This window comes from Hirundo rustica, chromosome 21 (genome assembly GCF_015227805.2).
Source record: "Hirundo rustica isolate bHirRus1 chromosome 21, bHirRus1.pri.v3, whole genome shotgun sequence".
Lineage (NCBI taxonomy): Eukaryota > Metazoa > Chordata > Aves > Passeriformes > Hirundinidae > Hirundo > Hirundo rustica.
In genome coordinates, this window is record NC_053470.1 from 9,156,345 (window position 1) to 9,182,638 (window position 26,294).

The window sequence follows — 26,294 nt, forward strand, 5'->3', positions numbered from 1 at the left end:
GAAGGGGGGAGGAGGAGGAGGAGGAGAAGGCGGTTCTCCATTTTAGCTCGCCGAGCGCCGGGCCCGGCCTGCCCGCGGCCGGCTCTGGGCAGGAGGAAGGGGACCGGGGCGGGCAGGGGGGGCAGCTTTCGGCGCCCTCTCGCTCTCTCACTCGCGCTCCGCTCGCCTCCCCCCTCCCCGCCGCGGCGCGCCGGGAACGGGGGGTGGGGAAGCGAGGGGCTGGAGTGTTTTCGCGGCTCGGCCCCGCCGTCCTCCATCTTGGCTGCGCGCAGTCCCCGCGGCCAGCCGGCCTGGCGCCCCGCGCGGGCCCGGGGGCCGCGGGCCCGGGCCCGGCCTCTGCCCGCCGCCGCGCACCGCGATCCCGCGTCCCCCCGCCAAACTTCCAGAAGCTTCGCCGCCATTTTCTAACTTACCTTGCCAAGCGTCGGCGTAGGCAGCGAGGAGGCCCCGGCGCGCAGCTCCGCTCCCGTATCCCCGGCGCGGTTCGCCGGCTGCGCGCCCGTCCCGGCCGGTGCCGGGCTGTGGGCGCGGAGGGGGCGCGGGGCGCGGGCGGGTCGGGGTTATTTAATTTGGCGGCGGCGCTGGGGATTGTTTGGGGTGTTCGCTGCTCGGCGGCTCGCGGGCGAATGGAGGGCGCAGGCGCCACCTGGCGGCCGCCCAGCGGGGCCCACTCTCCTGGGCGTGGGGCGACACCTGCCGGACGGCCACGGCGGCGGCGCGCCGAGCGGGGTAAACAAGGTGCGGCGCATGCGCGGGCCGCGCGAGTCGGGCCGGGAGCGGGGCCCGGCGCGGCCTAAAAAGGAGCGGCCGCTTGTGCGCGGGGCAGATATTGTCCCTCACACACGGGGCGGACACGGCTGCGGGCACTGCCCCTCACAGACAGGATGGACGCCGCTCCCTCACACGCGGGGTGGGCAGGGCTGCGGGCGCAGCTCCCACACACACACGGCTCGGGTACAGCCACGGGCACAGCTCCCTCACACACGGGCTGGGCACTGCCCCGGGTGCTTTGCCCTTGCAGCCCTGCAGTAATCGGGCAGCACGGCCCGGCCGAATGCACATGGCACAGCCGGGCCTCACCGAAGTGCCCCGCCGAGCCAGGGCCGCCCTGGCCCCCTGCGTTCTGCCGTGCTGAGGGTGTCCCAGGCCCGCAGATAACGCACCTCGCCCTGCGGGTGCAGGGAGCCTTATCTCGGGAGCTGCAGCACACGAGCGATGTCTGCTGGCACCGATGGCAGCTCGCGTTCCCCAAAACGCTTTCTGCTTCTGCCCATCGCCCAGTGTGTTCCTCGTAAAAGGAGCATTTGTGGGATTCCTCTTTTTCTCCTAGCATGGGGGTTATATGAACCTAAAGCGATCCATATAAGCAGTACAGAATTCTTAAAGTAACCAGATATACAACTTGTGACACCTGTTTTTTTTCCACTTTATTGGGTAATGCTAAGCACATTGCTCATGCTGAGTAGTTCCACGTAAGAATCTGTTTAGATCAGTCAGCACAATAATAGTTTTGTCCTGGTAATTAGTCTCTAATCACCCTCTTGTGTTTATCTACTTATAATTTTGGGGACGGCGTTAACATAACTAAGCAGTCGCTAAACCGAGTTACTCTGCTCACCTGCCTAACAAAGGCAGGATACTTAGAGAAGAATATCCACCAGTTCCCGTCTTTTCAAAACTAAGATGGGCCATCCCGCCGAGAAAGTAACGCTTTGCAATGGAAACGGCGATCAGATTAGGACTGTTTAAAATGAAACTTGGGGGGGGGGGGGGGGGGGGGAACAACCCCACCCCCCCTAAAACCAGTGTAATATCAATTGATGACACCTAGGAATTCTAGACACAATCTGACGGTACATGAGACAGGCTTACACAAATTAATTACATTCTGTAGCTTGAATTCACACTTCAGAATAGTTTTGCACCTTCTGTCAAGTTCGGGGGAAACAAAAAGGAAAATAAGCAGAAAGACTGCCTTGTCGGGAATACATTAGAATATTATCCTGAATGCCTAGTCGTACAACTATGTTCACTATTTCAATTACAGCTACGAATGCAGGTGATGATCTTTATTGTTAATCTGATAGTGTCTGGAAATTGTAGAAGAAATTTGTATTAAAATCCCCACCAAACTTAACGTAAGCCTTAGTAATTATCTATATTGTTATAAAACGACACAGGAATAGATGGAAAGGAGCTGGGTCCATTAGTGCTTTTCCCTTATAAAGTCAACTTCTGACTGCTGCCAGATAGACAACCTTTCCATAAAAACAAACTACAACATTTTTCCTGCACACAGAATTCCAGTGATGTGTCTTCTGCTTGAGATACAATAGGGATAACTGATATTACAACTCCAATCCAAAACTTTGCAGGATTATAGCAGTTTATTGCAGGAGCACAACATGAGGCAGCTCCAGTCAGCTGTGCATGAAATACATGCATTCGTTTTATTCCAAATATAAACTGTAGTTCAAACTGGAGCTCACAGCTGAGAGGTTTTAGGTAAAAGTGCTTACCTAATGTGAAGAAAACATGACAGTTTTTAAGGTGTGGTTTTGAAGGCCTGAGTGTGCAATCGCTGGCAATACCATGGCAGAGTTCAGCCCATTTCCAAAGCTGTCTCAGGCCTTGGAAGCTCAGATCTATAACTTCTCAGTGTCCTGACAACACAATTTTCTTTTTCCTTCTTGTGACAAAGCATGGAAGCGCTCTGGAGACCAGAGTCCAGGTGCAGGAGCACATTACAAACCCCTCGTCACTGAGCCTGCCTAAGAGGATTTCGCACTCTCCAGTTCAATTTCCTCCCTCGCAGTTTCATTCAGCTGTTTGCTCAGCCCAGTCTTAGCAAAGCTGTTGCCTCATCGGAGAAGGGGAGGGACGTTTTTATTCCAAGGGCCCGCTTTGATTGCCGTCCCCAGCCCAGACCATTTCTCGGAGCTGTTCCAGTACAAGTGCAGGAAGGAGCACTTCAGCCAGCACAGCCGAAGGTGCTGAGCGCTGCCGTGAGGCCAAGAAGGTTTCTGCTCTGCTCCAGTGACCAGAGACAGCGGTTTCTTAAGTCAGCTGAGCCCTGTGAGGGTTCCTCACTTTTAAGGGGGCCAAACTGGCTCTCTGAAGAGCCTAAATCCTGCATTTTCCTCATGAAGAGATCATGCTTCTGGGACTGAGCCTTCCACTTGGTACAACAGGGAAGATGATGAAAAGCAGTTCCTCTGCAAGCACACCACTTCTTTCTAAGCCAGCAGCTCCAGAGTGGGCTTCTACCATTGCTTCAGACCTTGGGAAAAACAAAGACCATCCTGAAGTTTCTGTATAGTTTTAACACACTAGCATTCTTTCCAATACAATGAAAAATCTAAAAGAAAAATAAGTGCTATCTAAGCATTATAAAGAAATAGGGATATTTTAAATTCTGACCTGTCTAGAAAGGATTTATATCTGATAAAAAAGTTCTGTGAAAAACTAGGAGAAAGTATTTCACAGGACTATGTAATCTTTCTCAGAAAAGCTACTCTTTAGGTGCTTCAAATTCCACCATTTCTGATACTGAGCCCAATTTAGAGAGGATTTAACAAAGACTTTACAGGCACTGTTATCACGCTTGATCCAAAGAGAGCTTCATGATCAGTCACACAGGAAACTGAGCAAGGAGAGGGCAGATACCAATTCTGTGTCTGAATTAATGGCCAGAGGTTCAGCACTAAAGAAGATCAGAATAAACTCAGGCTGCCAGGTGGCTGATTCATTTTCCCAGGCAGGAGATTCATGCTCATGCTGCTTCCTTTTCTTTTCATGCTTCTTCCTTTTCTTTCTCCTGAAGAATAGGAACCCCCTCTGCAGTTCCATTTCCTCATTTGTATTATGAAAAAAAAACCAAAACAAAACAAAATCAAAACAAAACCAAAACAAACAAACACAAAAACCAACAACCCCCCCAACCTAAATAAACAAAACAACAAAACAACCAATCAAAACCAAGCAACAATAACAAAATGCCCCCCACCCCCCACAATAATTTATTTATTTATAGACTTTTCTTTTGAGACTTGAAAAAAGAAACCAGAATTTGTATACTGGATTAGTCCCAGAGTGAGGTGGTAGCTTTGATGGCCTGTATTGAATAAGCCATGACCACACTTTTGTCTGTTGAGATGGGTAGAGGGAAAAAGCAGTCTTCCCAGTCAAATTTTTTTCCCAGGTTTTTAAATCTGGCTTAGTCACTCCAGGGAAATCTGCTCTAAATCCTTTTGAAGATGAGGTATTACGTAAGAAACAAAAATAAGGACCAAAAAATGGGTTACTTTCCCATAATTTGCAGGAGAGAGATTGCACATCAGTAGCTCCTTAGGTCTTTCCCTGCTCTGTGAGTAATTTCTTCCTTTTTCTACTTATGCAAGTCTCCCTTGTGTGCCCATTTCTCACCAGGTCCTTCCAGAACACCCAACTCATGCCTGAATTTTCTTTGATTCAGTAAGTTTCTGCCTGCTCCTTCTGTGAAGGAGCATGGAATCACACTTTGTCCCATACCACTACAAAGGAAGGAAGTTTTTACTCCATTATCAGCTCTAAAAATGAAGAGAATCCCAGTAAGTCACAGATGCCTTCCTGCTAACTGCATTATGAGCAGCAGCTTTACTCAGCCCCCCTCTTTACCCAAAGCCCTCTTGGAGTGAGGTGCTCTTTCTAGGTCTCATTCTTTGAGATAAAAATCCCTTAGCCATGATATAAAGTTCCATCAGCAAATCGTGCAAAGGCCACACCAGTTTTTGGTAGGAAATAATGAAAAGCCCTTCTCTTGGTGGCAGTCAGGATGAGTTGCTTTCACTTGAGGCATCACCTCACCCTCGGTATAGGAACAAGTGGTACCAACCAGGCTACCTCTCCTGGATTCAGGACACAATGTGCTCCAGTTTCTCCATCTAGGGAGGTTTTGGAAGACATGGGCAAGACATTATTTGTGTCCTTTAGCTAAGTCCAGGCAGAGGGAGCATGAATCAAGGTCCATTTTATGAGTCAGGCACCATGACAGCATCATTGACAAAGTCTGAGGAGGAAGCACAGGAACCAGAGAAACATGTTTCAGACTAGGGAAGCCAGGTAAGTGTCAGCAAAGAATGGAGGGCTCGGGTGAGAAGCTGCCAAGAACTGAAGTAAAATCAAGCAGACCAAACAGCACAACTGATGGCAAGGGAAGCAGGTTTAGCTGAGAAACAGCTAAAACCCAGTGAAAGCAGGTTGTGAAACATCCTACTCTGGACGTGTAGGGCACCTAACCCGTCAGGAACACAAAACAGTTCTCAGCTGGTCAGAGCTCGGAGGCCTCCAGCCCCCCTGAGACTCTGACATGGAGCCAGGGGGTGTCTAGAGGGGAGAAAGGAGGCTGGCTTGTGGTTAGGTGGGATTAGAGTGGAACTGAGACAGAAACGACATTATTCAATTCAACCTCTGCCCAGGATCATAGCCAAATACTTTTGTGTTTAAGCTTTGAAGAAAATCCTCTATCAAATATACGAGACAGCACTCCTGTGTATGTGCAGGCAAACAAGGTTTGGATGATGTATCTTGGTCTTTTCCCCACAAACTACTGAGGCTGGAACTTAGAGGGTTAAAGGGGAGTTGTTAATAACAGATAAGGTCAAGGAACAGATAACTCTTTCACATAAACTTGTATGGTTTCTGGGGCTGACTACCACATTCCAAGGTCCTCTATATATGTCTGTCCCTAACACAACTTTCTTCTGGTTTAGTTTTCACCATCAACTAACTTCCAGGTTTCTTTCAGACTGTGTTTCTCACAAGTCACTCCCCTCCTGGCGGTTGTGTCTGGAGCTCAAGGCCTTTTTTGCTGCCTCAACTCTGACACAGTGGGTGGTGGAAGCAAAGCAAAGTGCTATCATGTCATTAGCTGAGATTAAAGGTTTTTGTAAATGGCACAATGCATAACAAGTAGCAAGGAGTACAACAGTTTATGACATGTTGGTGGGTTGCACAGATGTTCAAAACCGTTAAGATAAAAATACTTCTTTTAGACTGTAACTTTGTTTGGTGTGACAGTAGCAGCCCTGCAAAGCCTCAGTGCCAGCAGCTGTGAAGGAAGTGTTTTCCCCTGCGTGGCAAAGGGCACACCTGGGACGCTCCCCATAAACACTGAGGACAGCAGCTCCCATTCACACCCCAGGGAGCTCCCAGTGCTCCAATCCCTGTACCTCTGCTTCCAGCTGTGGGCCGAGCAGAAGGGAAGCTTCCAACCTGGAACATGGGTCATCCTAAAAGAAACTATGGAGAAGGGGCCAGCACCCTTCACATGCCACATTCAGGGGCTGAGGCCAATCCAGCTGCTCTGCACCAACAGGGAGAAGCCTCGGCAGCAGCAGCTCTGGAAGCCTCTCCAGCATTTTCTGGCGTCTGGCCTTGCTGACAGGAGTCAGTCGTGCACAACACAGAGGGTAACAAAGAACACCGTGCAACAACGCAGTTCAAATCCTCACTGCTGCAGGAAAACACTGCCAAGGCCAGGAAAACCTTCAGCCCCTCCTTAGCTCTGTGAAGAGATGACCTTCACACATCGGCTGCTTGAACTTGCACCAAGGCAAGGCAGAGCAGATTCTCTTCCGGGTAGCTCCTGAAGACCACAGCAGCAAAGGTCACTGCCCCTGGTGATGCTCCCTCCTGGAGAACACTTCAGCTTGGTTTCACAGGGACACCATACTCGAGTGCCTGCATTAACATCTCTCTACACATAACACCAAAGAAAGATAGCATACAGAAGCCTCGAGAAGAAAGTGCCTGAATACTGATACCTGGACATATTTGCACAGCTCCCAGGTAACTCCCAAAAATCAACTCCCAGGGCAGCTTTTCAAAGCCCCTGTGCATCCACTCCATTCATTTGTATCCTTCATTTCTGTCTCTTTAAACACTTAGCCCAGTATTAGAGGCCATGTAATTCCTTCTGTTTCTTTAAGATACTGAAAATCAATGTAAAAGCTGTCAGAATTTGATGACTACGCTAATTATTTTTTCACATTTAGTCTGAATAGAACTCTGATTATAGTTTTTTTTAAAAAAATCCCTAAACCTGCAGAGCAGTTATTTTGTCATCTCACTACAAGGCTTTTAACCCTTCAACGTCCCTAAGCGATTACAATTTGAATTGCTATATAGCTGTATCTTTTATAATATTAATGAAAAAGTTGCAGTAAGGGAGAGGTATATAGAAATATAAAAGTATACCTTTTAGAAGTTAACAAGCTTTACCACGAAGCAATCGTGCAACGTAGGACAATGTGTTTGCTCTCCCTTGCACATGGAAGGATCTGTGTGTGACCTACTCCCCGGCTTTTCTCAGACAATGTACACACTACATTGACACCCCAAATCACGTCCCTGCTGGGATTTACTCTTGGAACAGTTGAAGTTAAATTGGTTCCATCTCTTTGGCAGACAGGACTTTGAGCCTCCAGCCAGTTCTGCAGCCTGAGTTGGATGCAGCTGATCCAAAGAGCCTCTCTCACATGACTCAGGTCAGGCTTAGGTAACCAACCATCTGCTTGAACAAGTCAGCACCACACGGCGTGCAGACTTAACTGAACAAGCTATTTCAGGCACCATTCACCAGCTCTCAACCCCTCTGATTCCCTCACATGGACAGAAAACCCTCCCTGCAAGGAGAGGGGAGCTAGGAACTGTCAGCATTGCCAGTCCCTATCTCCTGAAAAATCCCTGGATGTGTGAATTATCTGAAACGCTAAACTCCTCACTAAGACACAGAAAGGCAAAATAAAATGGAATTCTTCATGAATTTCTAGTCATCAACTATTCCCAAGACCAAATTCAACCACAAAAATAGCAAAACTAATGTTAGATTTATAATGAGCAAACTTTAATCTACACAAACAATAGATTTTATTTCCTCTCCAATTAATATATGCTCATTATCCTTAATAAAACTCAGGTTCAATTAATAAGTTTAATTACAAAACAAAAAGCAACAGAAAGCAGCCTCCTGTTATTTTTTTTTTAATGTGAGAATCGAATACACTGATCAAGGAACACCTGGGTTGCACTTTCTTTTAAATATTCCTACCATTACACAGCACAGATATTAAAAAAATAGAAAATACAGATAATAGGTTTCTGTGTATTCAAAACTTTTATAACATGAAAAACTATGTTCTGTATATTCTATATTCTAAACCTTAGTGTGTAGAACTCAAAAATATATACACAGAACATATCAGTAGTTCCACAAAATCAGGAAGTGACATAATTAAGCAGTGATCATAAACCAGCTGTACCTAGACACAAAGCTGTGATACTTTCAAAATCAGAAATGGAGGATCAGTCCACTAAGAAATAGTTTAAGTATTTTAAGGTGGCTCTCATTAGAAGAGTTCTTAACTTTTAAATTTAAATGCTGCAAACTGACATGAACAAAAATGAAAGATTTCTAACATTTCAAGTGAATTTTTAAAAAAGCGTTTTCTAAGAGATAAAGTTTAATCTTCTGCTACACATATTAAGTTTAAACTTCTGCTATGCGCATAAGATATGAAACTGTGTTTACATAAAGTATTAGCAGATAAATCAGTTATGCTGATGCTGTGTTAAAAAAACAAACAAGACAAATGTCACACTGAACATCTTTTTGTGTAGGGGGCAAATTTAAAATGAGCCTCCTCTCGTGAAGGGCACAGGGTAATAAAATCTCCATCATTTCTCTTGAGTTCTCTTTTAATCAATAAAATGAATGTACATTTTATATAAAGATGGATCTTTGTGAAAAACAGATGGCTAAAACCAGTTTACTGAGGACAATTTATACATCTGAACCAGAAAAACAGACAGGAGGACAGGAATGAAATTAAAACAGACAGACCTACAAAGCAGCAGAAGTAACCATAAGGTTACAGCAGCCGTTTACGTGCATTGTCTGAATTGTGTCACAACCAAAGTCACAAAAAAAGAGACTGTTTTCAATCCTACATAATTTGTCTAAAAAGCTAAAAATCTCAGGTATAATATACACATATACAATTATATTTTGAATTAACTTATTTACAAATTTTATATAGGGACGGGCTCTTTGTACAACTCTATTTGCACAAACTTCAGTCATACAGAGTCCTACCAAAGTGAAACAAAAGAATGATCACATAAATGACATTACATTACTTGGGCTTTCCCCTATCAGGTCTGTGAATTGAAGCTACAAAATATACATATTTGCCTTTCATACATACTGCTTTTTACATAAAAAAATCCACTTAAGGAAAATAATTTGTAAAGTGTTAAAATGTATAGAGTTTGACAGCAGAAAAATCTAAATCCTGCCATATGGTTACATTCTGGAATTAACTGCATTTTTTACATTAGGTTACACATTTTTAAAGTAATAAAACAGGAAACATTTGCATCCATAGTGCTGTGTATTTCACTAATACATAAAAATTTCCTGTATTTTCATAATATCTGTACGACACAGAGGGCACTCATTAAGTAATTGAGCACATTCCTTACAGGCAACCAGGTGACCACAGGGAATGAAGACAACAGACACGTCCTTAGCCATACAGATTTTACAGAGCTTTTCCTCCTGCAAACGTCTTAACTTCTCTTCAGTACTGAGGTCTAAGGAAAATAGACACATAAAAAGAAGTTAACATATTTACTACCACTGAATCTCATTCTTTTGTTTTCTTTTTACATGCAAGGACAAGGTTTTCTTCATAGGATTTAAAGGTCACACCCTCAAAAAGAACAAAGGGAAATTACAAGAGAGAGGAATCCTAGCTGCAGCATGGAATCCTGTCTTATTTCCCCTTCTATCCCATTACATCTCCCAGGCCAATGCAAGCAGGGAGTGCATCTATCTGTATTTGTTAGAGCTTGAAATACATCTAGATTTTAGGATATGCATATTTCAATCAGGAACCATTCTTTTCACAGGCCTCTCATTGACAAGTTCCCCAAAATCTGAGCAGAACGTGAATACTGGTTAAGTCATTGGGTTTTATTTCTTTTTCTGAGTTTTCCCAATGAGAAAAATGAGGATGTGACTTCCTCCCCTGCCTCCATTTTCAAAACACCCATATTTCAAAAAGCTTAAAATCTGTAACACACAAAGAGTCAATTTGGCATTGTACATGAGCTCTTTATTATTCAATATGCCCCACTTGAAAATACAAAATTCAGGCACCTTTTCCTGCCACATGGGGGAAGCTCTGCACAGCCAAGCACCAAAAAAACCAAGGTCCAGCTGCACTGCAAGTTCTTCTTCCCCCACAAAGTCCTGTTAAAAACCTTTTTAAAAGGAGTGGGTTGTAAGATCTCTGCTTATGGCAACCGGATGGTCTCTGCCCTCCCCATGAATTCACCCACACGTGAAATTGTCTTAAATCACAGGTCTCCTGAATCACAACTCCTGGGTTTGCTCTGTTTGCAGAGTGCACCACAGGGGCTTTCTGAGCATGACTTGCATGTCCCAGCAAAGCTGGAACATTAATAACTCAACAGAAACACCATTTAGATGCACACTTGTTCTTATTGGCCAAGAACAAAAATACTCTTACCCCAAACAGAATTATACGCTGCAAAACAAATGACCCCGTGGCCTTTTTGTATTGAATACACCGAATGTGACAGTGTGTCCCTGTGTCTGTTGCATTTTGCCACATCTATACTTTATCTGATAACTATATTCATGTAGTTATTCTCACTTTTGTTTTTAAATATACTTGTCACAATGTTTTTGGCTCTTTTTATTAGCACATGCGACCTTTCCCAGAAGCACACTAGACTGTCAGTGTTGCACACCTCTGAGATTCCAATACTACTTATTTTAGAGATGATATTTATAAATGCTGCTACGTTCCAAATATTTTAACACCCTCTTTGTTCAGGTTTTATTTTTTTAATGTCCCAAACCAAATGTCTTTCATTTTAATTTGTAATACTGTGAGTTTACCATAGGTAAGATTGGGATCAAAGGGTAGAATAAACAGATAACATTAAAAAATATTTCACAGACTAAAGAACTGATATGAAAGTACACACAGAGGTTTTGTAACTGAATAAGCTCATCTTGCTCAACTGGGGTTTCATTTGGTTCCTCTTCCCTTGCATTTTCTTTATGAGCACTTAAGTCTGCTACCAGATCCTCAACAGAAGTGTGACTTTCTCCAGTCATCTGCAATCTCTTTTCCATGGTGTTCCTAATCTCAGACAAACTGAAACCCATGGCTATGGCACTTTGTACCAAAGGATTCTGTAAGAGATCATCTAAAACAAGAAATTAAAAACAAAACAAGAACACTTTAAGAAGGATGAATCTGATTATCTGACAGTATTGAATACTACAGCACTCTAAGACATATTTGCTAATGAATATGTAGCTAAAGGAACCATATTTCCAGTTTTGAGAATTTTACTAATTGTAAAGACTGCAGATTTGACTTTTCTTCAATCCTAGCTTTCCCAGTCTCCCCTCATCTCTTTATATTATAGAAATCCTCCTAGATTTGCTGTTCAACTACTTCAAATTAAATAATATGTCCCATATAATTATCATTTATCAAATTTTGTAGCTGAATGTTAAATGACATTCATCCAAAATTACAAGCCACAATGGATAAGTAACATTACATCAATTTGAATTCAGTTCAGGGAAGAACAAAACTTCATACATATGTTGAGAGAAACCAATAACTAATTTGAATTTATAAAACCAGAACACAGCACCACCAACAAGGAAGCAGGTCCATCCATGGTAAGACACATCACTTCTCGGGGAAACCATTATTCAGCCTGTTGGACCTTACCCTTCCTTTTACTTAACAACATTGTTCAAACAGCAAAAGTTCTCAATTTTTAATTTTTAAAAGTAACCTTTTTTTTTTTTTTTAATAGGTTCTTTTATTTTCACTCTCATAAATGAGCAGTATGGGAGAGATTTCTAAGCAGGCTTTGTGTAGCCACTCTTCCTAGCAATAGCTCCCTGTCCTAGGGTAACTTTATGATGCCTGTATCCCCAATCGTCTGTTCTGTTTGTGCTGTATATTGAGTCCTGTGCCTTTAAGACTGGTTCTAAGAGCAAGGAGAAGCGCGGAGTTTGTTTTGAGAAAACTGCCTGACTCCTCCACATTCTTCTGCGGACGGCGTGTTCGGCGGAGGCTTGGAGAGACTGCAGGACAGAGATTTTTTTTTCTTTGCTTTTAGTTAGTTTCAGCTAGCTAGGGCAGAGAATTTCCCTGGACTGTTTTTTTTCCTTTTTCTTGGAACTGTTTAAACCTGCTCTGGACTGAAAACCCAGGGGAGCACTGGGGGCTGCACCTGCAGCCCACCGGGGCCTGGACCTCGGCATTTTCCAGCAGCGCCGGAGGGACTGGGACTGGAGACGCTGAGAGAGAGCCGAGCTACACCCACGGCAAGGACTTTCTCAGTTTGCCATCTCACTTCAGAAGGAGAGGTTTTATTGTTTCATACTATTCATTCTTTATACTTGTATGCACTTCATTTGTTTAGTAAAATAGTTTTTTCCACTTTTCTCCAAAGAGGGTTTTGGTTTTTTTCCGGACCGGTTGGAGGGAGGGGCCACGTGGGTTTGCTTCCTTGGAGGGATCCTATACAGGGGTTTTCTCCCAAATTTGTCCCAAACCAGGACATATTTTTAACTGGCGCCCAACGTGGGGCTCGATACAGCTGCTTTCCACTTCCGGTTCATCCCTACGATGCGGCAGGAACCGTCAGTGAAAAGAGCATAGCGTGTTTCTTCTGCTGGCAGTTGGTTGTAGGGTGGAGCTTCTTCAGCACGTGTCACTTGTTCCTGCTCCTCTTCATCCATGAGACCAAAGTTTTCACCTTCCGGCCAGTTTGTAATTATCTCCAAAATCCCAGGGCGATTTGGGTTTCCAATGCGGGCGTGCTGAGTGATGAGGGCAATCCATTTGCTCCATGTGGCATTGGTGGCATGGTGGATAGAGGGAACTTCTGCTTTGAACATCCATCCCAGCACTGGTAGTCGAGGTGCCAGCAGGAGTTGTGTTTCAGTCCCTACTACTTCTGAGGCAGCTTGAACTCCTTCATAGGCAGCCAAGATTTCCTTCTCTGTTGGAGTGTAGTTGGCTTCGGACCCTCTGTAACTTCGGCTCCAGAATCCCAGTGGTCGGCCTCGAGTCTCCCCAGGCCCCTTCTGCCAAACCCAAACCAGGACACTCCCATTCCCTGGGATGAAGCTGCTTGAGTGGCCCCCTACTACCCCTCTGAGTGTTTTGTCCGTTTATTGCTTAGTGTCTGTGAGAAGCACTGCAGGAATGTGCAAACCTGGAACACATAATAAACTGCTTCAGCTTGCTCAGCTTCCGAGTCCTTGCTGCTGGACAGACCAGCTCTTCCTGCCCCATGAGAAAGGGCTCTTCCTGTTCAGTGTCCTTTAACATTCACCCCACAGCACTAATTCAATACCTGCTGCACTCGCTGGCTGTAACACTGCACCCTGTACAAACCTCCTCCATGGGTCACAACCTTTACTTCACAATATTTACCAAATTACATTTCCTCTAAGAGAAAGAAAATACATTCTGCAGTTCCTTAGAAGCAATGGAAGAGTATCATCCAACAATTTGCCTGTCGTGCTTTATTTTAAAATGTAATAGAGTCATTTGTAAAATTAACCTTCCTGTCACTATACATTCAAATATGGACATTCCAAAATGTGGGCAGGCTGTTTGTTTTAAACAGATACCTTTAGGAAGTATTGTCCCTTCAGCATTTTCTGCCTAAAAGTGAAATATAAAGAAACAGAATTACAATTCTGGAGAAAGTAGAAGGAAATGCATACAGTTACAAAATAAAAGAAATCGCAATTTGATTTCCAGTTATTTTAGTGACTAAAACTATTTAATCTGCAATAATCATTCGTACATGATTCTGAGTCTACAAAGGAATTCTAAAATGACAGATAATCTACAGTATCAGTTTTAAATTTTCGTGACTACACATAAGTTTAACAACGCTCTACCGACAAGAGAAGAAAATGTATCTGCTATTATTCATCAGGCCAAAGAACAAACGGCAGCTGCTCAGTATCCAATGCACAGCGCCCAAGTGCCCTGGCTGTGATCCACGACCCAGCTGTGGAGAGCTGGAGGATGGGCACGCTCTGACTGACAGAACACAACATACTGCAATTCTTCCATTGCTGCCACTGAAAGCAGCAGCAGGTGGATTAAATGACAGACACGTAATCAAAAGGTAACTTCATATAAAAATCATGTTGATTTTTCCATTTTAACAAAATTATTAATAAGCAAGAAACTTACTGTTGAATCCCTACATCCATCTCTTAAGTGAACATTATTTATAAATTCTATCCCCTTTTCCTTGATCACAAATCTGCACCTAAAAACAAGAATATTTAGATTTAATAAAACTGTATTAGCAGCAAAAATTTGTTACTAAACTGTAGAAGCTTTGAGAAATTTCCTACATCATACAAACTACCCGCTTTTAAAATCTCTAAATATTTAGTCAATGTCTGTGATGTACACTCAAGCAGTACTTATCTTTCTCACATTTTTGGCGAAAAAGCAAGCTTAAGAGTTGTTGGCCATGACAGCTCATGACCCAGATTTCTCAAAGCAAAGGGTCACTCAAATGAAAAACAAACATTATGTTAAAATGCTGGTTCTTTTAGTCTTTGACAATCACAGCAGTCACTGGTCAGACAGGTGCCTTCTGTGCTTTCTTTCGTTCTTTTCCAGCCAGTCTTAGGCACTGGGCAGAGCTCTTTCCTACCAGAAGATTTAGCGAATTCCACAACTCCTTGCCAAGAGCTCTCCAGCTCCAGCAGTTACTTCACCTCCAGGAACAGACAGCTGCTGTGAGACTGACACACTGCACTGAGGCTGATGTGCAAACAAAACCCCCCAAAAAACCTCTTTATGGTCTGAGAGGAAGTAATCAAACCTGATATAATTTAAGTAACCTAAACCAAAATCGAACCCATAAAAGAGGAGTGAAATGTAGCAAGAAAACATTCCTCAACTATTCACTGCACCATGCTAAAAACTCGGAATCATATCTCTTTCAAGTGGCAGAGACTAATAATTAAAAACTGCCTGTACCACTATTAAAAAAGAGAACAGCTAATGCATAAATACTGATCTCCAACTTCCAGTGAGCCTTTCACCACAGAAGAGAAATCTGGGAGTCAATGCATAAGAGACACCAATTTTACAACAATCATACAAGTAACTAAGTCTCTTTTGTATTTGGATGGTCTCTGTCCACATGTGGGAACTACTGGCTCATACTATTCTTCCTTTCCTCAAAACAGATTTTAGACAACATCAGCAGTCTTTCTAAAAACTGCTCCTGGTACTACTACTATGACTACTGTTGCCTGGAATCCTTAATCCTTTCAAATCAGAGAGAACAATGTTTTCTATCCCATGCCACTACTGACTCCTTCAGGTTTGTTTGCTCTGGGGCAGCTGTTTAGTCATTTTGTATCTTGGTATAAATTAAACACTTTAATGTTACCAAGCTAGTAAAACAATCATTACAATGTAGCACTTGCATAACAAGAAGAACCCTCAGATACATATTGACAAAACTACACAATTCTTCTTGCTGAGAAAGCAAGCTCTGGTTAAATCTAGACACAGGTATCTTCCCTTCAATAAAGCTACAAATAAGAAAACATAAAATATTTGCATAAATCTAAACAGTGTCAAGCCGTAATCAACCTTCTCAAGCCTTTATTAGTATGCTCTGTCATTAAAATGCTGTAAATAAGGCTCAGACACGCACCAAGAAAACACTTAGAGAGACCTTACCCAGGAAACCATTTGGCATGTTGATCCCAAGGGTCTTCATTTTCCTTCCATTCTTGCAATCCTCCACCACAGTGGAAACACACAACACGATCACCATTACCTGAGAAAACACACAAGAATAAAGTTATATACTTTGTGTAGGCATAATACCAAGTTTGCAACTGAAACATTACGTTAAGAAAAGAAGTATTTCTTTTACTGATTTACAATTTCAACTGAAAATAACTCCATTTTAACAGAGGACAACACACATGATTTGAAACAAACGTTCAAGGGAGAATTGAGCTTAAAGAAACACAAAATAAGAGAAGCAAGTTTCCTGAACTTCATTTTAGTAAGTAATTATACAGATAAAAATCAGAAGCCGAAAATAATCTATTGTCATGGAGCTCAATCCAACAGTAAACAAGGCCTGAAGACGTCTGCCACAAGGGATGAGAGCTGGTTACATGGCTTTGTGGTCCTCCATTGCCCATTAAAACCAACAGGCCCTACCCAGCAATAGCAGAACCAGCTGAGGAGAACTGCAACCTCTGTTCTAGCCTATGCCTACTGTGACCCAAGTCTGCCCCAGAAGCTGTTAAATACTGCTTTTATTGGAACGAGAGCAGATATGGATAGTGTTTCCCTAGAGAGTTAAGTTCTTCTCAGGGAACAGTTTTCACAGAAGTCACCTGAAGAGCCCTCAGTCTGTTAAGCTGGTACTCAGTTAGTGCAACTCCACCATTCAGATCTTGTGGTCGTTTTAGGAACCCACGAAGAAATCAATAAAATAGTTCTAGAGGGTACAAATATTGCCCATTTATAATCCATACAGAAATACAACTAAGATTTTATTTATGGCCACAAGTGAAATAAATGGAATCATACTATAAAGTTCTGACATCTACTAAGAGAGAAGTTAAGTAAGATGAAAGCAAGAAATTATCCCAGATAATCCCCTTTTCCTTGTGACTAAGAGCAACACTTCTTGTACAGTATCTCTCAGTGAGGAATTTCAAAGGTCTTTATTGGTACTGTGCAATTCCATCTAATTGAGAACCACGTGCACAGAGATGGTCTCATCCAAACCAAACACTACAGGTCTACGAGTAAAAGCTCTTGCAGTGGTACCACTGTCTTCACAGAGTAGGCAGCAGTGGTATTTGCTGCTCTTGGGCGTCCACATGCCATGACATGTAAACACATATTAAGTAAGTACCCTGGCACACAACCTGGGTTGTCTTGTTCCCAGGCTTTTGCACAGGCCATGGGCCCATTCCTTACACCCAAGGTCGGGAGGACAGCACTTCATTTCTTAAAAAGTATTAACTCAAATAACTGTCATTGTGAAAGAGGTATTATAAAGGTTTTAACAGGCAAAAAAAACCCCCAAAAAGCTTGGCTGTTTTACTGCTAAGAATATATTTATGATCAAGTCTATGCTTTGCTAGTAAACATGTGATACAGTGTATGCAACTTTACATAAGAACTGCGGTAAGTAATTTACAGAGTAAAGAGATTCTGGCAAATTCTTCCATATAAAAATTTTTAAAATTGGGGTTTTTTTAATAACAAGACACTTCCCTATATGCAATTTCTTTGTAAAAGGTATTAATAATTTCAAGGGCTGGCTTACCTACACTATAGAATCCAGCTTCTGCAAGTTGCTCCTTGTCAACAGGATATATCCAAGATAAAAATGTCTGTAAACGTTTTCCGTATTTTGCCATAGAGGGATTCCTTGGGTGCTGTGCATTGTTCAGACCACTTATGCCAAGCTCAGCAGGAATGGAGTCACTTGAAACATTTCCAACATCCCGGCCCAGGACAAAAAGGCATTTGGGAAAATGCCTCTTGTGCTCTGACCAAGCTCTGTCACCGGGTTCCCAGTTCTTCAGTTTTCCACCACAACAAAAACATGCCACTTGGTCACCAACACCTGTATAATAAAATCCAGCATCAGCTAATTCCTGTGGTGTCAGCTGGCTATTGAGGGACCAGTTGTGAAAAGACTTTAATCTCATTTCTTCACTGCACATAGCAGGGTTTTTAGGATACAAACTATCTGACATATCCACAACCTGCCTAGTTCTCAAAAGGTAATCGGCCTCCACATCGGGGTCATCCAGAGCACACGGGAGCGCTGAACTGCTGGAACCATTTTCAGTTCTATTCTGGTCGTTCTGGGCAACAGGATTCATGTTACTTTCCAGAAAAGCACATTCAGTAATAAACTTGCAGTTAGGGGCAAGCCGTTTGTGTCTCTCAACCGCAGAATCCCCAGGCACCCATCCTTCAATAGTTGTGTGGCAACTGAAGCACTTCACTTTGTCACCTTCCCCAGTATAAACAAAGCCAGCCCGGGCTAGAGCTAACACGGAAACGGGACAGCCCTGTGGAAATCCAACAAAAGTTCCCCGTCGGTTGCGCTCCTGTGCCCACTCCTGGGCACCGGCAGTGTCAGCACAGGCACACGCGTCCGGCTCCCGTGGGACATGACACGTCATCTCTTCAGAAGCAGGCCTCCTTTAGATTCCCTAAACAAAGAACAGATCTTTGAATTTCCTGACAGAAGGACAGGTCATACCCACACACAACCCTGGAAGCTGGCTAAATTCAACTACCATCCTTTATGTATTAAAGAACAACTCTTCCTCTTCTCCCCCATTTCACCCTCGCCTACATTACCCGCCACACAGAGGCAAACACCAAGGTATTAAAACCAAAATAATAAAAAAAATGCAAAGAAAAGCAGAAGGATCAAGATGTCTTAGAGGACCGTAAAGACATACCTCAATTTCTATTTTAGCAAAACATCTTGTGAAATAAACTACCAGATATTTCACTGGGGCATTTTACCAAAGTGCTGGGCATTGCTTTTGAGATCAGTGTGTTGGGACTAGCCAGCATTAGTGTTCATGTCCAGCATACTGCTTCCACTTTTCCACACCCTGCCTACTCCCTCTACAAAAATTCCTGTGCCTCTGCCACCACCAGCTTTTCGTCCCTTCCCTCCCTGAAGGCATGTCATTCTTAGCACTTGTCACACATTCCTACCCCTGCCTACACTTCTCCAGGGTGAGTACCAACTACCAGTTCTGCCTCGTGTCCCTCTGTGCCAGAAGGCTGCTAAGAGCACTCCAACAAGCCCCATCTTTGCTGAGGATGAAACAAAGCAACCTGGCTACAGCAGGTCCTGTCCCAGAGCCACAAATTGACAGTCATCACCTTCATCCCAAAGGATGAAATCAAAGCACAGTAAGCATTCATCTCTTGTACAGACAAGTGCAGTGATACTATTAACCTAAAAAGTCTTGCCTATTGCTGATACACATCTTAAAGTGGTAAAATAAATTATAATGAGACTGCCCAAATAAACTTTTGAGCATAAAACAGTGGTAGTTCAGCAATTAGCAAAAAGAAAAGCATATAAGGAAGAACATAGTATGTACTTAACTGAGTAAGAGGTCTTCTCCATTTTCTATAGGAAACCTGAAACATATCTATTTCCAGTCTACAAGGTAGGCCAGCACACAAAAATATAGCTTCCTCAAGACCTGCATTAATATTGATTATACATTCTGTAACGTCAATGCAGACGTTACAATGATTACTTCTATAAAACCAGATTTAGCTTCTACAAAACCTTTTTTAGGGTTCAGAAGGGGGAGGGGAAAATTAAAATGCCTGTGTATTGCAGGATTGCTGCGTCCTCTGCCAAGATGACAAAGATAATTAAGCTATAATCGGGGGAGAAAACCTGACGTCAGACACCTGGCATGGGTGCTTCCTGTAATGATGGACACAAGACCTCTGAGCACCAGCTTGAATTCCTTCTGTCCCTCAGTTCATGACTCATGTAATAACACTAGAAATTACACTGTGGCTTTCTGGTTTAGCTTAGCAAATTCAAAAATAGCATCTGAATAAATTGCATTGACTGACCTACAAATCTGACCGATATGCTTGTTTGACTTTGAAGGACAAAAAACCCCAAACCAATAATTATATTTAGTCATATGACAGTTGTTATAAAACATGTATTTTTTATATACATACACATATTGAAAACAATTGTTTTTTATAATGAAATCTTAAAAGCTTTCATGTTTATTGTTTATGTCTATTTCATTATAAAACCTTACTTTAAAGCCTCTAGTTCCTGCAAAGATCTTAGGTGACCTTAAGCATCTATCACTACTACACTGCATTCATGAAAGAATTGGTTTTACTACAAACCGATTACCTGCATGGTAATTTTGTTTGTCTGCATGCCTGAAAGACTTTTTATAAGAACACAAACAAAGCCTACCTCAAATCCTACTTCTCAAAATGTCCACTGAAAAACCCAAACAAATGTATATGGCTTTTGGTGTATGAATAGCAGTATACCTCTATTTCAATTGTATTTATATAGAAATTAGTTCAGAAACAGTGAAAAAATCTTACTATTTAAATTTTTTACATTTTAATTTTCTGGTTTATGTACATTAGTTTTTTCTACAATGCTATGAACATTTCAAAAATCCTTCTGTTAACATGGTGAATAAAAAAGAAATTATTCCCTCCCCATGGCGATAATGAAAATATTTGCCACATTTGGATTCTCTGGAGTCAATCCTCACAATCAAAAAGTATGAAAAGCACGTACCAAGAGATCAATAAGTACCGACACAGAAGGTACAATCACAACAGATCAATTCTTTAATATGAACTACTTTTTCAAATTATATCAACCACATAATTTAGTCATGAGCACTTGGAGCAGAAAGCTTCAACTCTCATTCTAAAAGCCTCTCAAAGCCACGTCTAACTGCTGCAGTGACAGAAGCAGGACCAGTCCCTCCCAGGTAGAGGCTCCAGCCACACCATGAAGCCCTTTCCTTACAACAGTCCCTCAAAACATGGCTGGTTTACATTTCACTAGAGTTTTATCTATGAGAAACATCTTTATCAAGCATTGAGGAAAACCCCTTGCCTGTGTAAGTACTGTTTTATACACAACATTAGTACTACTTTAAATAAAGTATCAATTATTTCTATTTGAAAAAAACTGTTCAAAGCAACTATTCAAAGTGTAAAATTACAGCTAGCTTAGGAAGAGTATTTCTGAACAGGTTTTCTAGCAGTTGCCTAACTCCAGTTAGTTGGAATAATCCATTGGATAGATCAATATCTGGCATCAAAACAGCACTCAGACAGATATTAACTGCAGCAGAAAAACGAGTGAGGGTAACTTTTTGAATAGCTTACAGCTAAGAAACATAAATTCACAAAAAATCAGCCACCTAAGATGGGCACACGAGACTTTACAATATATACCAGCAGCCAACCTGGGGTCAGAGTATACTCTAAGTATACTGAAGTTAATGAAGCCATTTTGCACAGGTGTTAGTTAACCACATGTGTATTAAAGGTAGAAGGTCCAGAAATGTTAAATAATTATCTTCACTTCTAAAACCCAGCTATTTTAACTATTACTGAAGCATCATATATCCTTTTATACAGTGAGTAAACAAAGTCTGTTTTAGCCTGAAAGCCTTCCAGAAGCTGAGCCAAATTTAATTCTGCTTTTAAACATCCGAAGGCTATTTGCCACAAGACACCACCCACTTTCAACCTGAATTACCAATTTACATAGCCTACTGATTATGTTTCAGAAAAACAAAAAAAAGCAGAGACAAAAAATATATAGCAGAAATGTTAACTTATTCAAAATGCAAATTGTACACTGTGTACAAACATGTTTAATTCAGCTTTAAAAATATTAACAGATATTGATTTTATGCAAAAATACAACATCATCATATTATCTAGATCTGAAAACCTTCAAAGGAAAAGTTCAAAATTCACTTTTCCCTTTCAAGTATACTTTACTAGATATGATTACTTCCATCTTTAACCCCAAACTAGATTATAAGGAGCTCTTTTTAATTCTTTTACATGACTAGCATGGCAGTAACCTCCAAGTCAGAAATGTACTAGCACAGCCTCGTGTTCCTGACTAAAGGTATGTGTTAGTGTTTACTGTTGACTGAGTTTGAAATGTGAGTAGTGCACCAAGTAAATATCAAACAGAACGTACTGTACCAGCTGACACACGGATTATGCATATGTCACTTCAATGAACTTCAGTTTCTGCCTGCTCAGCTGCAATTACATCAAGGAAGGTGCATGCTGCTGACTGAAAACCTACTTATAAAGATTAAAACAACTACCAACATGATATATTTAAACACTGTTTGCAAATTTCAGTATATTTGTATCTAGTTATCAATAGCGATTTTTAAAACGGGTTATGTTTAGACCTTTTTGATTTATTTTAGAAAGAGGGTATGTATCTACAGAATGCCTCCTGATTCAGTGCCAAAGCTTACATAACCCTATCAGCTCAGCTTTATTTGTCTGCTCTTCTAACAGGTGCTACTTAGCCTCCCATCAGGGTTTGTCACCACAGAAGTCAGTCAGCTGCTCAAGGTTATAGTAGGTTATTACATTCTCCTAATTTTTGACTTAACAAAAATAACAAAATAACCTAACAAAAATAACAAAAGAGTGGGCAAGGAGAGATAATATTTAAATGTATCAAAAGAACAAAGACTTTTATGCTCTCCCCATCTCCAAAATGTACATAACGAGGCCAATATTTTGAGAACTATTTTCACACTGTATTTTTCTTAATGAAGATGTCATATGGGTATGGAATTGAGACATAAACAAACAAACAAAACAAAACAAAACAAAGTGGAATAATGGCTGCTAAGGGCAGAGAAAAAAAATCCAAGTTAAATGTCATCAGAACTTCAGCTGTATGTATGAGAAGGAAGAAGCAAATACCAGCTGCTACAGGAAAAATTGGCACACTGTAGCCCAAGTAAGATATTCTCCTGTGGCTAAGAAACTAAAAAAAATTACTGTGCCAACAGGGGTTATTAAAAAGAACGGGCAGCAGTAAAAAAAGCCTATTAAAATCGGCAATGCCCTGAGATGCATCTTCTTTCATGAGCTTCAGCTTTTAGTGCCACATCCCTCTTTCACAAAAAATTTAAACTTCTAGTTGAAGAAAAATATGGAAAAAGAGGGCGTTTTTCATCAGGGAGATACTATGATAGGCAGCTTCAGCTACAGCAACAGGATTCGTGCCACAGCAGCGGTGCCGGCTCCGCTAGAGCAGCTCGGGGTGCCTGGTGCCTCAGCAGCCGGGTTCAAGTCACCTCTCCCAGTACCAGCTGCAGCCCGACAGACAGCAGCACCCAGCCCCTGCTGCTGCCCCAGGAGAGCACTTCGCTGGGGAAGAATGGGATAGATACACACACGTATACGTATATATGCATTTATGAACAAAGCCTGTGTGTTTATACACACACATCCCTCATCACCTTGTAAACCTGGAAATCTCTCTTGGATTATCCTTTCTATTTTAACTTTGTCAGGAAATGGGGATGACTTGGGAGCTAATTCTAATATTTTACCAAAACAAAATATGAAAGTTGCTCCTGCTGAAAATACTCTGCTTGCCTTCCTATTTAATAAGAAACTCTCCAAATCACTGAAGAAGGACAATGACCTGCAAGACATGTGCAGCTTCATTTTACATTTTATCTGATAGGAGTGACACTCAATTCAAGCTTTGCAGCATACCTTCTCCATTACAGCAGCCTTTCAGTCTTCACACACCACTATGTTTTTCATGTTTAAAAATCTCGTGGTTTCTCAAGCCACATGATGAATTTAAATCATCATGCTCAGAATATTTTGGGTTAGAACGCTGTAAAAAAACCCCACACTATGAAAAATAAAAAGCAGCAAAGGTTTAATTTTTAATAAAAAGTTTAAACATTGTTAAACAAAACAATACAAAAGGTACTTACAACAGTTTTCCCTAAGGTATTAGTATCCAACCAGACCAAGTATAGCAAAGGATTAATCAAAGCAGATACTGGTTTCATTGCTATTTTCCACCAATCTTTAGAACAAATTACATTCCTGTTGGTAGAGAAAAAAAAAAAAAAAAGGTTAAAAACCTTTTTCACAAAACCTTCAGCATTGCTTATGAAGCCACAACTTCAAAGCTATGACCAAAAAAAAACCATTTTAAAATTCTCTCCCTTGGCCAAGAAATTAGAATTAAAATATGATCTAAAGCTGAAAGTCTGAAACATAGATGTTTTACTAAAACTAGGAGGGGACAACCGTTAAAAACTACAGGGCAGCAAAAAGGAGAAAGAACGCAAAGCAGACAGAATTAAATCCCATGATTCAGACTTCTCTCTCCTAGGAAATTCTGTATCTGATTATAAACTGGATTTCTGGAACTCTTCAGCTCCCTGCAGCTGTACCACCCACCTTGGGAGGAGAGCAACAGGGAGGAGTCCTATCATAGGTACACAGGACCTCAAATGAAATCCATTTCCATACCTCTAAAACTGAGATATGAACACATATTTCCTTGCTTTTCTGATAACAAATGCAAGTCTGTTTCGTCTCAGTGGGAGGAGTCAAAAAACCCCACAACCAACCATCCTCATCAGGATTCTTTCACTTTTGCTGCTGATTGCAAAGGGCAAGGTCAGGGGAGGGACAGAACAATCATTAAGGCCGGTGCTGTAGGTGCCAAGCTTTTCATAAAAGGAAGTAGTTGGGGATTCTTTAAAGGACCTCAAAGAAAACTGCAAATCAATAGAGTAGATAGCAAAAGGAAGCAATTAAGAAAATGAAAAATATCCAAATAAAAGCTTAACCAACCATCACACAAAAAACTTGCTCTTTTAGAGATAATACTTCACTTTTGTTTCTTTGTTAGGTGGTGATTTACTTCAGGATAAACAATGAGTAATCGAGTTAACCTGTATCCTAAAGCTCTTAAAAAACGGTATTTGACAAAAAGGTAAAAGAAGTTTTTTTCATGCAGTGGGTTGCTTTTCCTTCAAAACTGGTCTACTGTAAGATCTTGTAGTTTCTATGTACTCATTTAGGAAACTAAAATCTTCCAATTAGCTACCTGAAGTAGTGGCATTAAAATTGCAATGTAAGTCTGTAGCGGTGAAGGGATAATGAAAGCAGAGCTGCAAACCCGCTTGCATTTTGCAGAGGATGCAGATTAAAAACAGTGCAAAAATTACCCAAACCAAAATGTGTACTTACATCCGTTTATAGAGTTTTCAGCAGGAAGACAGAAGCATCAGACAAGCAGTACAGAAGCAGAAATACACTTACGGTTAAAGAGAAATATATAAGCATACGATCATAGACATTGTGCAAAAGAGAACTGCTTGAACTTGAATTACTGCTGAAAGAAAATGTGAGAGAACTTCTCCCTATAGAATTCTTAATAACTACTGTAATCAAACAAAACTGCATTTTTATTAACAAGCCGTTCTAGAAAGTGACGGGCCTAACAAAAATAACAAAAGAGTGGGCAAGGAGAGATAATATTTAAAGATGCCAAAAGAACCACAGAGACCACAGAAGCGCCTACTAACACAGAAAATTTTTCACCGGCTTTTGCAGAGAGGAGCACTGAAGGCTCGAGCCGGGGCACGGCTCGGGACTGGGCCAGGGCTCCGCCGAGGCAGCGCCGGCCCGGCTCGGCCCGGCCGCTCCCGTCCCCATGGCAACGCCTCACCGGCCGGGACCTCCCGCCGGTCCGTGAGCGGCCGGGGGCAGCGACGGCCGCACCGGCCCTCGGCATCCCCGGCACCGCCGCGCCAGCGGGGGCAGAGCCGAGAGACCGAGCCCCCGCTCCACGCGAAGAGCCCCGCCGAGCCGCCCAGAGCAGCGAGAGCCCCCAGCGCGGGCAGCCCGGCCCGCCCCCGGGTCCCGCGGCCGCAGCGGACACTCACCGGGCACACCCCATCCCGTCCGGTCCCCGCGCCGGAGCCGCCCCGGCAGCGCTCTCCGAGAAGATGGCGGCTCCCGGCAGCCTCAGCGCCGCCCGGCACGAGCTGCGCCCCTTGGCGGGGCGGTGGGGGCGCGGCGGGCGGGTCCCGCCGGCGGAGGGCGGCCCCTGGCGGCAGCGCGGGGGAACTGCAGGGGGGCACCTGAGCCCCGCTCCTCGTTCCGCTCATCCCCCTGAGCCCCGCTCCTCGTTCCGCTCATCCCCCTGAGTCCCGCTCCTCGTTCCGCTCATCTCCTGAGCCCCGCTCCTCGTTCCGCTCATCCCCCTGAGTCCCGCTCCTCGTTCCGCTCATCCCCCTGAGTCCCGCTCCTCGTTCCGCACATCCCCCTGAGCCCCGCTCCTCGTTCCGCTCATCCCCTGAGTCCCGCTCCTCGTTCCGCTCATCCCCCTGAGTCCCGCTCCTCGTTCCGCACATCTCCCTGAGCCCCGCTCCTCGTTCCGCTCATCCCCTGAGTCCCGCTCCTCGTTCCGCACATCCCCTCAGCCCCGCTTCTCATCCCCTTCCGCCTCTCATCCCCGGTCCTCGTTCCGCTCAACCGCCACAACCCCCTCAGTTTCCCCGGCCCCTCGGCCCG

At 42.8% G+C, this 26,294-nt stretch overlaps 2 protein-coding genes across 27 annotated transcripts in view; both read right to left on the reverse strand.

Annotated features, from left to right (window-relative positions):
• STAG2 (STAG2 cohesin complex component) overlaps window positions 1-529 on the reverse strand; it is a 68,392-nt gene extending 67,863 nt beyond the window's left edge. For all 5 annotated transcript variants that reach the window (XM_040083744.2, XM_040083745.2, XM_040083742.2 and 2 more), the window contains exon 1: window positions 414-529. The gene's annotated coding sequence lies outside the window, so the exon portion shown is untranslated. The remainder of the gene's footprint in view (window positions 1-413) is intronic.
• Window positions 530-1,412: 883 nt separating this feature from the next.
• Window positions 1,413-25,768, reverse strand: XIAP (X-linked inhibitor of apoptosis). 22 transcript variants are annotated; one of them, XR_005703775.2, is made up of 11 exons: window positions 25,664-25,768; window positions 23,693-23,807; window positions 17,458-18,358; window positions 15,840-15,939; window positions 14,322-14,400; window positions 13,745-13,778; window positions 11,059-11,283; window positions 9,523-9,633; window positions 4,874-6,971; window positions 3,588-3,852; window positions 1,413-3,280 (listed from the first exon to the last, which is right to left on the reverse strand). XR_005703775.2 is itself a non-coding variant. In XM_040083803.2 (9 exons), exons 4-9 carry the CDS (start codon window positions 18,326-18,328, stop codon window positions 9,440-9,442), a joined length of 1,503 nt encoding a protein of 500 aa, XP_039939737.1. In that variant the 5' UTR covers window positions 18,329-18,358; window positions 23,463-23,589; window positions 23,693-23,807; window positions 25,664-25,768; the 3' UTR covers window positions 6,990-9,439. The 22 variants fall into 22 exon arrangements, 15 of the variants coding, with proteins under 15 accessions (XP_039939743.1, XP_039939737.1, XP_058279187.1 ...); XR_005703777.2 differs by lacking the exon at window positions 4,874-6,971; XR_009208454.1 differs by lacking the exon at window positions 4,874-6,971 and having other exon boundaries at window positions 9,523-10,305.
• Between the last annotated feature and the right edge of the window lie 526 nt (window positions 25,769-26,294).